Source organism: Bactrocera latifrons, unplaced genomic scaffold (genome assembly GCF_001853355.1).
Source record: "Bactrocera latifrons isolate USDA-ARS-PBARC rearing strain unplaced genomic scaffold, ASM185335v1 scaffold_31, whole genome shotgun sequence".
NCBI classification, from domain to species: domain Eukaryota; kingdom Metazoa; phylum Arthropoda; class Insecta; order Diptera; family Tephritidae; genus Bactrocera; species Bactrocera latifrons.
The window spans coordinates 1,445,474-1,459,594 of record NW_017536741.1 but is presented as its reverse complement, the minus strand read 5'-3'; the positions used below and the strand labels follow the sequence as shown (position 1 = coordinate 1,459,594).

Below are 14,121 nucleotides of genomic sequence, written 5' to 3'. Positions count from 1 at the left end.
CCGTAATTGAGTCTCTTCCAGATCATTTCTGTAAACATTGTGCCATTACGCCAAAGATAATTGCAACGCAAGTGCCACTGAAAGCCATAAATATACCACATCTACAGCTGTATGTTTGAAAGGGGGCCTCATTGGGGTTCTCAAGCAGCGAATGACTATTTCATTTGTCTTTGAGTCATAAATGCAGACTTTGATGTTCCAAACAAAATAAAATCCGCGCTGCAACGCGATTATATTTACAAATTCCACAGAAGCGCGAAAAGCACTACGAATCGAATATGTCATGTTTTTAGAAGGGGAATAATTATGACGTTGAGTTTCGCGTGTGCTCAACACGTGAGCGACATCAAAGAGCGTTGCGCAAATTACTCGCAATTCGACGAAATCGAAAGTGAAATTGTATGGAAACCACAAAATGAAAAGTTGATTGAAAACGCACACGCATATACTCACCGGTAAACATACATTGATGTCATAAAATATTTGTATATAGATCTAAAGAGCAACTTCACACACTAACCGCAACAATTTCTTTTACAGGTGCCATACGAAAGTGACTCACCCGATTCGCCACGCCTGCTGCCGCCACCCATACCACCTGCGCCCACGTCTGCCTCACACCCCACGTTTTGCACATCTACGCCGCGTCCGCGCTCCTCCTCAGTGCCGCGCTACAATTACGACAGCAGCAGCAGTGCRCCCCGCGCTGAATCGCCCTACGGCACAGCGTCATCCACATGCTCATCAGTACGCGGCGCAGAGAGTGACGTGCCCTACAGCATACTACGTCAGCGTCACAAGGAACATCAATCACGTCGTGATGCGCCCGAAACGCGCGCCTTCCTGCGTGAAGCGCTCGACGAGGTGTGCAGCGACTTTGAGCGTACGCTGGAGCGCACATCGTTGCGGCGCAAGAAGACGGTAAGTTGTAATGAGCGGGATGGCACTTTAAGTGGTGGGGGTGGTGGCGCATTGAATGGTCAATTATACGTTTATGGCGTGGCCAGCGATCGCAACAACAATCATCAGCCGACATATGCGATGAAGACGGATTTGCCGCCGACGAAATTGGGCAGCGCGAGTTGGCTGCGCGATAATTTCACGCGGAATGGCTACAACTGTAATGGCAAGCGTATGTGCTCCGCCCGGGAGCGGCCTGTCGAACAATCGTTTGGTGAGTATGATTTGCTTGGTTTTGCATAGAACGCGGTACATTCGAGACACTTTATTGCGGCATTTTGGCAATGCACTCGAAATTTTTGTGACACATTCTTGTACTTTGCTGCTGGCAAGTATTTGAATGCATTTAAATGCCGTTTATCGCCGAATAGCCTGGCAAATCGGTGTTGACAGACACACCTCGATGGTTTTAGATGTATGCTCCGCGCTTGTTGCCGCCCGGGGGTCGTGTCCACATTAAATTATTTGCCCTAAGCCATAAAATACCGACTTGTTGCAGAATTTATTCTATGAGTTCGAAAGTACACTTATGTGCGTGCAAATGTGTCTGAGTTTGTCTTGTGCAAATTTTCGCTTTTTTTAAATTAATGCAAAAACTTTGCTAAATGTAGGTCGCTCGAGGTTGGACATGATAGACTTCGAGCGCGCATTGTATTTAAATTACATTTTGTGATTTCGCGAATACTTTTTTTTACTTTCTGTGTAACTTTGTTGCTGACTCATTTCGTTAGTTGAATGTGGTCACGTGAGTATTCGAATGCAATAAAAGTTTAAATATATATATATAGAATAGTCCACTTTTAGAACAATTTTAGCTAAAAACAGGGTTGATTTGTCTTTCTATAGGCATTGCTCGCGCCAAACAAACATTTTTCCCATCGAAATTCCGCAAAAGACATTAGAAGTATTGTTTAATGGAAAGTAAAGAACTGAAAAATGAGAAATACAGAAATATATATACGTAATAAAACCAAGTAAGGTAGGTCGAAGTTCGGGTATAACCGAACATTTCATGCTCTTGCAACTTGAGGAGGCTAAAGTCGGGGTAATACCTTCTGGTTCATAAGACTTGTTAGTTATCCCACATAACTAGGGCAATTTTTCACCCGATTTTATTAAATCTAAGACGTAAAATGTCATCCGGAAGTAGTTAGGTATATGGGGGCTCAGGGAAGCATTGACCCGATTCAAACCATTTAATCGATACTTAGAGATACTATTATCAGGAAAAAATTTTCTCTGAATTTCAGTTGTATATCTCTCGCATTGACCGATATTTTCGATAAAAAGTAAGCAGTGGGGTCTGTGGTCCACATATTCGGTACTCGGAGGCTTGAATAATTTTACTTCCATTTGGACTAGTTTCGGCAATAAGGTGGCATACTTCAAAGGCATTATTCGTGCAAAGTTTCATCAGGATATATTAATTACTTTTTGATTTTTTGACAGGAAATTTAAATTTCAAATAGAAAGTTATATGGGAAGTAGGCGTTGTTGTAGTCCGATTTCGCTCGTTTGCACGCTGTACTATAGGAATGACAATGGTTGAAAGGGGTCCGAAAATTCTCGAGGTATGTACTTGATTTCACCTAAAAGTGTCGGGCGCCACGCCTATCGTCCAATTTTGAGCACAGCTCCATTAAAGTACTGTTATACCATCTCGGGGGTAAAATTTAATGTCTCTGGCGTATTTACTTACTGATTTAAGTAGTTTTTAAAGGTACCGTTATATGGGAAGTGAGCGGGGTTATTGGTGCTGGGCGTGGCAGTGGTCCGCTTACGCTCATCTACAAATTCATGCTTACTTACTTAGGCCGAGAAACGCGTGTACCATCATCTCAACTTATATCTCAGTTTTTACTCATGTTATTATTAGCACGAATGAACGGACGGACCAATGGACAGACATACAGTCATTCGGGATTCAACTCGTCTCAATATTCTCATCATTTATATCTATATCTATAACTCTATATATATTTCGACAAGTTTTGTGTGATGTAAACAACCGTTAGCTGAACAAAACTATTCTACTCCGTAGCAACATGTTGCAGGAGTATAAAAACGCCAACAAAAATAAAAATGCCTAGTCAATCTACAGCGCAGCTACCTTGGCGTCAAATGTGCGTCGTCGCATAAAGCGGAACCAACGAGTTGCGTCTGTGACGTATCTCTTCGGGCATCTCCACAGCGCTTGTGTGTGATTCATCAGCACAAGTGCGGAGATCACACGCGGAGGCATTAGACTACAAACTTACATATGTATATACATACATGTAGGTACTTACACTTGTGTGCCGGTAAAAACAGAAGTGCGTATGGTTAGCCGAGTACAACCTAAAAAAAAAAAAGAAAATTAAAGCAAAGTGGTTGAGATAAAACATGGAAAAGTAAAAAAAATCCTGCGCGAAGTGAACTTGAGGGGTGAGCGTGTAAGAGCTCGCAGTCTTTCGGTTATGTTAAGTTAGAAGAGTATACAGCATGTGGACTCTAAGCACCAGAAATCAAAAGAATATGTATAACAATGAATCAGAAAGCGACTACATCGTCTGTAAAGCTAGATCTATAATCAAGTAAGGCTAAGATTTGCCAAACCTCTCATCATTCCACTCACTTTCTCGCACAGAGCGTACTCAAAAAATTGAAAAGGTAAGTATTTGCTCAAAATACCGTGTTAATAATGTGCGGTTATAGCCAATGATTTATGAGCTTCCCTATACACAGAAGTATATTGTAACTCGCTTATGAGAGATAATGGCAGAGCAACGCCCAGCTAAGGCACACACATCACCTGCAGCGTATTTTATCAGCAACTTTATCTTGCGTATCAAAATCAATAATAGCTTTTTACAACAATTTATGACACTTGTCACATATTTCCAGGCCGTCACTGACTTCATAATTTGTACTAGCTCTCCACTCTTGCGGCGCTACAGTTGCGCCGAATTCACTCGCGATTTTGCGCTTAACAATTAACAATTTCTTCACTTAGCTCGCTTGGCAACCTCAATGAGTAGTCTACCGAAAAGTTTCAAGCTGCGCTCGCAATTTCGCTTCTTCCGGCGATGCTCAGCCGCATAATCAGCGGCGAAGAAAGCGCCATTAGCCACCCATCAGTCTATTGTGGGCGCTGGGGCGGCAGCAATCGTGAGCGTATCGCGAGTAGCGTGCAAGAAAAAAGTGTATTCAGCAGCTTTTGTGTAGAAAAACGTTTTGTGTCAAAGTTTAAAAGTCAATAGCAATTAAACTAATCAAGGCTAATGGCAATCGAGCAAAGCAATTGAAGTAATTGCACTGCCTTACAGTGATTTTTCTGCTTTTTTGAGCTTCATATGCAAACAATCTCGCGCCGATAAAAGCAATTAGGTCAACAACAAAAGCAATCGATAGTAGAGGAATTGCACGGGAGTTGCAAAATCGAGCGAGTCATGTGAGGAATTGTGCAAAAATAAAGCAAAGCAGCTTTTATAGTAAAATCCGTAGCGGGTGTGTGTGCGTTTGAGCTCGCTTAGTAAAAGCCGGTAATTAAATTTTCAAATGAAAGCCGCTAAATTGCGGCAGACAGCCAGTACAGATAATAGAAAGCGAGAACGGCGAGTTTTGAGGCGTGAATGTGGGCGGACCGCGTAGTAAAAATATCAAATCGAAAGTGAAATGAATGCAGTAATGCTTAGTTTTAATTAAAATTCGATATTATATTTTTCGGAATTAAAAGAATAAATTTGAAGTAAATTAAAAAAAAATTCAATTTTTTATTTTTCGAAATTAAAAAAAAAAAAATGAAGCAAATTTAAAAAAAAAATAAGAAAAACAGTTTATTAAAAATAAGTTCTTTAACTGTTTCTCTACGCCTGCAAACCAAAGCTTTCAAATAAGTCATATTATGCACCATTTTGTTAAGGGCCTAAGGGTATTATACCCAAAGTGATGGTTTTGCTGATCCGTTCCCTTTCCTCTTAAAAAACAATTACTGCAATTCATTTAATTTTTTACCATGTACGCTCTTAAAGTAATACTTTTCCCGTCATAAAAAGCAACAGCGCATTACCTGCTCTGTAATTACGGCAATTATCAGTGATCGCTTGACGTCAGTCGCATGTTGTTATTTTTGTGATTTGAACTACGAACTCTCGGTTGCAAATACCTTGTTGTTGCCTTTGCTTAAGTGCTATGTAATGTGCAGTGAGAAATATTTGTTTCGAAAATGTTCGCCGCTGCTGGGAAAGCAAATCGACGTAAGGACTGCAAGTTGCCGCTAAGTTCGAACGAAAACAAGTCGGTATCGAGATTGAAGGGCATGAAAAGCTGGTGGAACAACTGTACGTGAATTGAAATATATTTCATGTTTATTATTTTTTTGTTGAATATTAAATATATGCTGTAGTCTCGAAAATTTGAATTTCTTCTCAGCGAGCGTTCTTTTGAGATCTGAGAACAGGAAATAGTCGCTGGGGCTTAGATCTGAAGAATGCGGTAGATGCGGAGGTTATCCGAAGCCAATTAGATTTTAACCATCGTTTGTGACACTGTGAAACACGATGAAACAGCGCTTTCTTTTTCTTAAAATACGAATTCAAACGATCCAATAATACTATCTAATATTTGCTGTTGGTGGTCTTTCCTTTTTCAAGGTAGTCAATAAAAATTATTCCATGCGCATCCCAAAATACAAAAATACAAACGCCATAACCTTGGAGTTTAGAGTAAAATGATGAGCCATGTTTCACTCATTGTCACATATCAGCGCAAAATTTCGGATTTCATACCCTTGAAGATCTCCAAACACTGCTTCGAATCACCAACTCATCGTTGTTTTTGGTCGAAAGTGAGCTCGCGTGGCACCAACTTTGCACAGAGCTTTCTCATATCGAAATATTCGTGACTGGTATGATGTATACGTTCAATCGATAACTTTAGAGTGCCTGCTATCTCGAACAACTTCACTGTACGGTCACTCAAAATTATTTCGTGGACTTCTTAGATGTTTTCGTCGGTAACAACATCTTTCGGTCGTCTTCGATGCCTATTTCACCATGTCTAAATTTTGAATACCAATCTTTGATGATTGATTTTCCCGAGGCAGTATCTGCTAACTCATCACCAGACTAAGTTTTTGGTTCAACTGCATTTTTTCTTCAAAAAGCAATCTTTCCAACACATGAAATTTTGTTTATAAATTTTTTTCACAATAACAGTAGTTTCTTTACTCAAAATGTTATAGTAAACGAACATGCCTTTTGAAGGTTACGTCTAACTAAAAATCATATGGACTTAATTCTGTTAGCGCCATCTAGATGTCAGGCCGGGTCTTTTCAATTGATCTTTTATATAGCCGTAGGCTATTTTTCACGCAGCTTTTTGGTATTCTGCTGCAAAATAAGAATGCGTCGGCGAGTTGAACGATAAAATCGATTTTCTGGCTGCTTTTATGAAGGTAGGTAAACGTGTGGATAATAATGAGATAATGTAAATTCTGCTGACAGCCGATTGCATACTTTTCACGTTACTCTGACATGATGACTAACTTGTCACTAATAATTTGGCATAAAATAGCTATGAAGAAGCCTCTTTAAATAATATCGCCAATTGCAGTGGCTCTAACACGAATCTAGGACTTCGTTAGTTTCGGTAGACTTTCATTTCTTATGCTAGTTATGGATCTGACTGCCATTCAAAACCAATCTCTGCCACCTCAAACTGCATGCTTGAATACTTTGTAGCTGCTAAATGTCAGTGTCGTCTTGAAGTACTTTCATTCAAATCAATAATTTGCATTGCTTAAAATTATAAATTATCACTTCAATACATGTACTCGCGAATTCGTAATAAGAATTTGTGAATAATGGCATTTGACAAATGTTATCCACCGCAACCACTCATCTTCCCGCTTAGCGGCAGCGTGAGCTCAGCGGCAATACGACATTTGCGATAACAGCAAATAAATCGAAAACCGAATGACAATGAGAAATAAACTTCAACTCGAACAGGCCAAACTGGCTTTAGGTCTTTGTCGACGCTAACGTTGCTGCTGGCGACCTGCTGCTGACTTTGTTTTATTTATAAGTTATTGCATAAGTTCGAGATTTAGCTAAACGCAAACCAAACAAAAAGCAATGACATTAACGAAGGCAATAACAGTTCAGTTGTCGGAAGGCAAATAACAACAAGCGGCAAGCTAGTAAATAACTGCAATTTGCCCAAAAAAAAAAGAAAGAAATATATAACGAAAAAACCCCTACTTAACGGGGCTTTGAGCGGCGCTGAACATCGGTGCGTTCGTCAGTTGTTTGCTGAGCGCGCTAATGGAACGTTTGCGCATCAAAATTATTTTAGTCAAACCGAATGATAAACGAACATGTGAGCCTTGAGGGATTTCAAGTTCGAGTAGCAAATATTTTCGATAATAATTTATTTAATGAATTTCAACCTTCGATGTCATTTTAGATTCCTGTGTAGCCAGCAATAAGTCGCCGCGTACGACGCGCTATCTAGCCAAGGCCGCTGCCGCGTTACCCGTACATCAGAAGCTTTCACCTGCCGAGCAGCAGTATGAGTCATATGTGCAGGCCACAGTAGCGGCGAATGCCAAGTCACCGGTGGAACAGCTGGTGCCGCCACCACCACCGCCGCGCCGGCATGTGCCACAGAAACGTCAGCTGCTGAGTCCTAGCAACGGTGAAACGGAACTTACAGACACAGATGCGATCGATAGAAAGCCATCGCAGCAGTCAGATAATGTGGCACCATCGAGTGAAGCCATAGCTAAAGTGCCTATTGTCGTACCAGCAAGCACGAATGGCGCCGATACAAGCGCTGCAGCAGATGCTCAAACATTGTTTAGCATACGCGAGCAGATGGCGCTGAGCTTAAAACGAATGAAAGATTTGGAAGAGCAAGTCAAATCTATACCGGAACTTCAAGTGAGTTATCTCTTGTTTGTTTTTAACTGAATTTCATTTATATGGTTACGTTTACAGAATGAGCTGACGCAGCTGCGTGATGAGAAGCAGCGCTTGCAACAAACATTACAGCGGAAAGAAGATGAGCTGCTGCGCGCACGTGAACCGCCGCGACTTTCATCCTCGCCGAGTCCGGTCACAAGTGCTAAGAATGGTTCACCCGTGCAGTTTACGCCACAACGCATTAGTCCAGTGTCTTTGGAAAGCTTGGGCTCTCGATTGCGCGCCAACTCAAGCAGCTCGGAGCGCCAGTTGCGCACACCGACTACACTTAAGCGCGATGTGGGTACCATGTGCGGACTGCACGCAAAAAGAGATGTAGCCGTGGGCAGTCCGGTGCACATGGTGCGCAGCGTAGGTACGAGCCCTGCACAGCAGTTAAATAGCATTACTGAAGCCCTTTACTCGCAATGGGAAATGGAGGAGCATACGCAAGTAGCAATCACGCGTTACGAGGAAGAACGCGCACTGCAGCAACTGAAGAAGATGACGCATATCGGCACACAAATACAAGCGCCACACAGTGTTGATAGGGGTGCACAAACCACAGCAGCGCCGAAAGTGCCCAAGAGCTCAGTGAGCGTTATGGTGAGTCCAGCAACGAGAGATGCTTATGTCAATTGCCGTGCTGAAATGCGCTCCACAGCTTGTTCAGAGGACAATATACTGGATCCCTTGTGTGAGAAATGTAATATCGTGAAGCGTAGCATCGCCTGCAGCACCGAAGACCCCGGCTTCATTAAAGTAAAATCAGTTTCATTGAAACTACTCGATTCACCTGAGTTTCTACGTAGCAAGACTTTCTCATTAGGCGAACATGATCGACTCGGGCGTATACTGAAGACCACAGGCACGCAATACACGCCAGTCTCCGTGAATAGCGCCGGCTGCCAAACCGCAACCACATACGTACACGCTGTCGGTGTGCAATGCATGCCCGAACAGCGTCATGCCAGCGTACAAAGTGAGATTGCGTGCGACACGCGTTTTACAGACACACGTGATTTAATACGGCTCTGTACAACGCAAACTAGTACCGAAGCGTACATACCGCCACCCGTTGTCATTGAAGAGCCACCTAAAAAGGAAGAAAACCCCGCGCCACCTAAACCAATAACGCGTTCAACTGCCAGCAATACGGATAAGCCACGCACCGTAGATTACGGCATAAATACTTTACCACCTGCGCCCATACGTCATACCGCAGCCAACACAGATTCGGTGCGTAAACGGGACATAGGTTGCGGCGACGTAGTCAAGCCACATATTTCTATTGCCTGCGCCGATAATTACTGTGATTCCTGCAAGGATGCGATTAAAAATTTGGCTAAAGACTTCTCGAAAGTGCTGTCGCCTCAATCGCCGCCATCGCCACGCCTGCGTCCACCCGCACCCGTACGTAGCGCATCCATGGATTCGCGCATACCGCTGCGCAAAAATGTACCACCCAGCCCCAGCCCAGTACGGCGCACTTTTCAGCGGCAGAACACATACACAATAACAACAACGTCGGAAAAACAGTCCACAAAGCCAACACAGAGGTGAGTAACGAAATGTGGTGGGTTTATAGGTTTGCGACTGCGCTAAGCACAAATTTATTCAACACCTAGCCAGTACATACACCTTCTGCTTATAAGCTGTGGTGAATTCGTAGTGTATACTCTTTGTATATAATCTACCACTTCATTACCCTGACCTGCTCCACTAACCTTTTGCTCCACTGCGAGTCAAGTAGCGCTATTTGTATACGGTGGCATTTCAGCAAGCAAATATTTATTTTGATATCTGACTGACGCATGCGCCTGGCAAAGGCTGCTCGCAGAGCTTTAAACAACTGGAGCTGTACTGTGGCACATGCTATGAATTTGCTGAAAGCAATATTTTGATAGAAAATTAGGACTACATGTATATGTAAAGATGCCAACATATTTCTACATCTAAAGAGAGTTTCTCTAACACGTTAGTTCCCAAAGTAGAAAAGCAAACCTCAGATTTCTGCCTTTTTCTACCACTGTAACGTGTTTACGTTTGCTTATGCTGCAATGACCTTCAGCGTAATTTTCTCTCCCAAAAATTTTCCCAGCGCAGCGACTTTAGCCCGTTTCACACGGGAGGCACGCAGTTTGCGGTAGCACGCTACAATAGCAGCACACGGCGGCATACGCGGACACGGTCACGCGTGCTTCTTGTTTGCATTATTTTGCTTTTTCAGCAGCATCCTCAGTTATTGCATTTGGTGTGTGTAAATATTTTATTGCTGTGTTTTTGGCACGAATTCTATTTGGTTTTCATTGTAATCGCGCTAGTCAATTAGAGTTAGTGGAAGTATATTAAAATTGGTTAACTAAATTCCAGGAGCAACGCGGCGGCCCATAAATGTTTTCTGGGCTTAGCAGCTTCACTTGCTATCCGTTGATAGTGAGTGGCTGCTCAGCGCTACTGCTAACGTACGTTGAGTATGCAGCGATGCCGAGACTTACATGGTTTTGGAAAACTGAAAATAATGAAACATTTTCCCCTTTCTTCCTCTTTTCTTAGTTCGTTGCACGAGAAACCGCCATCAGCAGCCCATTTTCTGCCACCGGAATCTGCCAGCGAAACGCAGAGTTTCATAAGCGAGCCAAAATCTACTGCGCCTATCGTCGGTGTCAAGGTTACGCCACCTAAAGCAAACACATCCCTAACTGCCCCTTCCTCAGCCGCAAATTCGCGACGAGCCTCCGATGCCAGTCAAAAGACCGTTGAACCGTTGGAGGATAGCAAAGTGGATGAGACTACACCACTACAACCGAGTCTCGATGGAGTAATTGTGCGCGAGGAGAAACGTGTGAGTGTCAGCTGGTCTCGTGATGCATCACCAGCGCCGCTTAAAGATGGCGCTTCGCCATATCGTTCCTTGGAGAGTTCTTTCAATGAGAAGCTCCGGGAATCCACATTGGAAACAGCAGCGGCAGTGTTAGTTGAGGAGAGTGAAGAAAAGGAGCAAACTGGAATAGAAGTTGATATGTCAAAGGGCGCACGTCGCAAGACAACAATACAGAAATCTAGTCATATCCCAAGAAAGCAAGTCGGTAGCGTTGAAAAGACGGTGAAAACAGAGCATGAGTCGCAGACAGATAAGACCGAAGAGCAGGAACGTCCGCCATCGAAAGCGCTACTGCAAAAACTGGCAATGGTTGAGGCGGAGCCACGACAAAAGTGCGTTGAAGCCTGATCTATTTGCTTAAATAAACATTTTGTTTAACTACTTTTTTCGATTACAGATTCGTTCCGCCTACCGAGATGCTGAATGCTTTGAAGACCATCAATAATTCGCTGTTGAAGAAAATGGACGCGAAGTCTCTATCGGCGGCTAGCTTGAAAGCATCTAAATTGGTGATCCAACAGGAATGGTTCCGGATCTCTAGCACCGAGAAGGCGAATCCACACGAAGTCGAGGACTATTTAGACTGTTTTGAGGAAATGTCGGTATCGCTGTTGGAGTACTGTGTCAATATGGTGGACGCCAATGTGAGTGTACTTCATTTTATGTTGTGCTGAGGTCGAAACTCATTGACTGCTTGTGCTGCTTTTTTACTTCTCAGGGCAACACTGCAATGCATTATGCGGTCTCGCATGGCAATTTTGACGTCGTATCCATACTACTCGATTCAAAGGTTTGCAATGTAAATCAAATGAATAACGCTGGATACACTTGTGTGATGCTCGTCTCATTGGCAAAGCTTAAAAACGCTGCGCATCGCACAGTCGTACAACGACTGTTCCAGATGGCCGATGTCAATATACGAGCCAAAAAGGTAGGTAATGGCCCAGTTAATCTTAAACGCTTGGGACCGAAGTAAAAAACTTTATTTTTATACGCATGCTTTCTCCTCACTCATTTGTCTCAACTAAAATAAAACCAAAAAATATGAATTAAAAAAACATTATTCCCCTCAAAAACACTTTCCCACCTTCCTTCCACATCCACAGCACTGCCAGACCGCATTGATACTGGCTGTTTCCCATGGTAATAAAGAGATGGCGGAGCTGCTGTTGGCCGCCGGTGCAGACATCAACATACAGGACGAGGACGGCAGCACAGCGCTGATGTGTGCTGCCGACAATGGACGCACGGACCTGGTTAAGCATTTGCTGTCACAGCCTGATTGCGATTCGCTTTTAGTGGATGTGGTGCGTGTGCCTTGACTTGTTATTGTCTCCTTCTACAATGTGTCTCTTTTTACAATAACACCTTATATACTTTTTCCACGACAGGATGGCGCTACGGCTTTCAAAATTGCCTGGCAGGCTGGACATCGGGACCTTGGCTTGTTGCTGTACGTGCACGAGCAAATGCTGCGCAGCAAGCAGCCCAATCGCGGCGACGCCACGCGCGTTTCGCTGGAGTTGCCGCGCGGCTCGAAGCCCACTTAATGCGGGCTAAGGAGGCAGCAGTAAATTGTAAAACCCTGGAAAGGTTTTTTTTTTGGAGTAAAGTGATTTAACTAAATCGAAAACGTAAATTTTTAACTAAATTATTTGAAGAACATTGCAAACGATGCCAGCCAAAAAAAAAAAAAAATGGACGAACAAATTAGACAGTTTTTTCTTAAAATTAGTAGTTTTGCTATTAGAGTGGCATTAAACATATATTACTTAAATGAAATAACTTAGTAGTACTTTAAGTTTAGTTTAAAATTCTCGAAGAATTGTGCGAGCTATACTAAAGATTTTATAAAAGCTTTTGAAAAGACAGCAGCATATCAAACGTTAATGCCAATTTTTGACGAGCACTCACTAACATTCCACTCAAGTTTTTGTAGGAAAATTTGCAAAAAGAACAAAATTTTTAAACTAAAGAAACGAATCTGCGAAAACGAAATTAATGCTATGCTAATATTGGAAATGAAAAATTAATAAAACATTTTAATATTGGCACAAAAGAAGAAAGATACGAGAAACACAAAAAATTCACAAAATTATTTAACAATTTTTTTCCAAATTAAATTAATAATTTTTAATTAATTATGCAGCTCTTTATTTATTTACGTTTACACAGGGTATTTCAAAACTAATGCGAGATTTAAATGTGACGCAACTTTAAAATCGCTTCACGCTTTTTACGAAGTTGAAACACTATTCCGAGCATATTTTTTATGATATTTTTATTTTTATTTACTGAAGACACATTTTAACGTGTAACGCTCCATTTGTACTAATCTCAAACTGTCAGCCCTCGAGTTTACCCTTTTTTTAGGGGTTTCAAGATTTTACTACATAAAATGCGACACGAAGTATCGTCAAACAAATCGAAAATGAGTTGTTTATTGCTTACGAATCATTATATCATATTACATACATGCAGCATAAAATTTCCAGCTTCCGCTAACATATATAACCAACAGATAACCAATATATAACCAATACATAACCATTTTATAACCAAAACTCAAATTTTGTTTCAATATGAAAGGTTTCTATGATGACGTTTTCTTTCGGTTGATAACTTAGGATATACTATATGCACATACATAACTGTATATATGGCGGCAAATTAAAATCTTGCGTTAATCCGGGATACCCTTTAATATACGCTATTAAATAAGTTAAAAAGTATACATTTAGTTTCTATAACTGATTTCTTAACGTCTAAGTGAGCCGCGTTAGTTTCTCAAAACTTCAATAAGTATAAAATATTATGCTCATCATTAATTATATTCGTTAGAAAATTACTCAAAATAACTCAAATAATAATAAATAATAGAAACAATTTAACTGCAAATTAATTGTATAGAAAACTTCGCAAAAACAAAACACTTTTTAACAGAGCACATAACAATCGCTATGCATAACGGCACAAGAGTCAATTCGCAACAACAAACATAGGGTTCAAAGTTAAAAACGTAAAACTAAAAGTAGCAACAACTTTTTCTTAAAAATTGAGCACGCATTTGAATATACACAATTATATAAACATATTTATATACATATATATATATATATAGCACATAAGAAATTAAATAATTTAATATAATAATACTTACTTACTTGCAGTTTTTAAAATAAAAAATATAAATAAATGGACGCAAATGTTGATTTGTGGCTGAAAAACAATGTTTTTAAAATAAAAAATTAAAACAATTTATTTGAAAAAATGCAAATAACATTTCCTTTAATATATAAAACACGCGTAAGTATAAAAGTAACGGTTAAAAATATA

At 41.1% G+C, this 14,121-nt stretch overlaps 1 protein-coding gene across 2 annotated transcripts; it reads left to right on the top strand.

Annotated features, from left to right (window-relative positions):
• Window positions 1-4,087: 4,087 nt before the first annotated feature.
• Window positions 4,088-13,321, top strand: LOC108970808 (KN motif and ankyrin repeat domain-containing protein 1-like). Of its 2 annotated transcripts, XM_018936437.1 has the most exons (9): window positions 4,088-4,481; window positions 4,995-5,279; window positions 7,405-7,880; window positions 7,938-9,460; window positions 10,458-11,117; window positions 11,183-11,429; window positions 11,504-11,716; window positions 11,892-12,092; window positions 12,177-13,321. In XM_018936437.1, the coding sequence occupies exons 2-9, from the start codon at window positions 5,165-5,167 to the stop codon at window positions 12,333-12,335; spliced, it is 3,594 nt and encodes a 1,197-aa protein (XP_018791982.1). In that variant the 5' UTR covers window positions 4,088-4,481; window positions 4,995-5,164; the 3' UTR covers window positions 12,336-13,321. The 2 variants fall into 2 exon arrangements, with proteins under 2 accessions (XP_018791982.1, XP_018791983.1); XM_018936438.1 differs by lacking the exons at window positions 4,088-4,481; window positions 4,995-5,279; window positions 7,405-7,880; window positions 7,938-9,460 and adding an exon at window positions 10,060-10,366.
• Window positions 13,322-14,121: the final 800 nt, after the last annotated feature.

Excerpts from the sequence above, each read along its gene's own strand:
- LOC108970808 (XM_018936437.1), top strand. The coding sequence starts at position 5,165 with ATGTTCGCCGCTGCTGGGAAAGCAAATCGACGTAAGGACTGCAAGTTG. Across the intron at positions 11,717-11,891 it reads TCAATATACGAGCCAAAAAG|CACTGCCAGACCGCATTGAT; the intron begins GTAGGTAATGGC and ends CCACATCCACAG. Across the intron at positions 12,093-12,176 it reads ATTCGCTTTTAGTGGATGTG|GATGGCGCTACGGCTTTCAA; the intron begins GTGCGTGTGCCT and ends TTTCCACGACAG.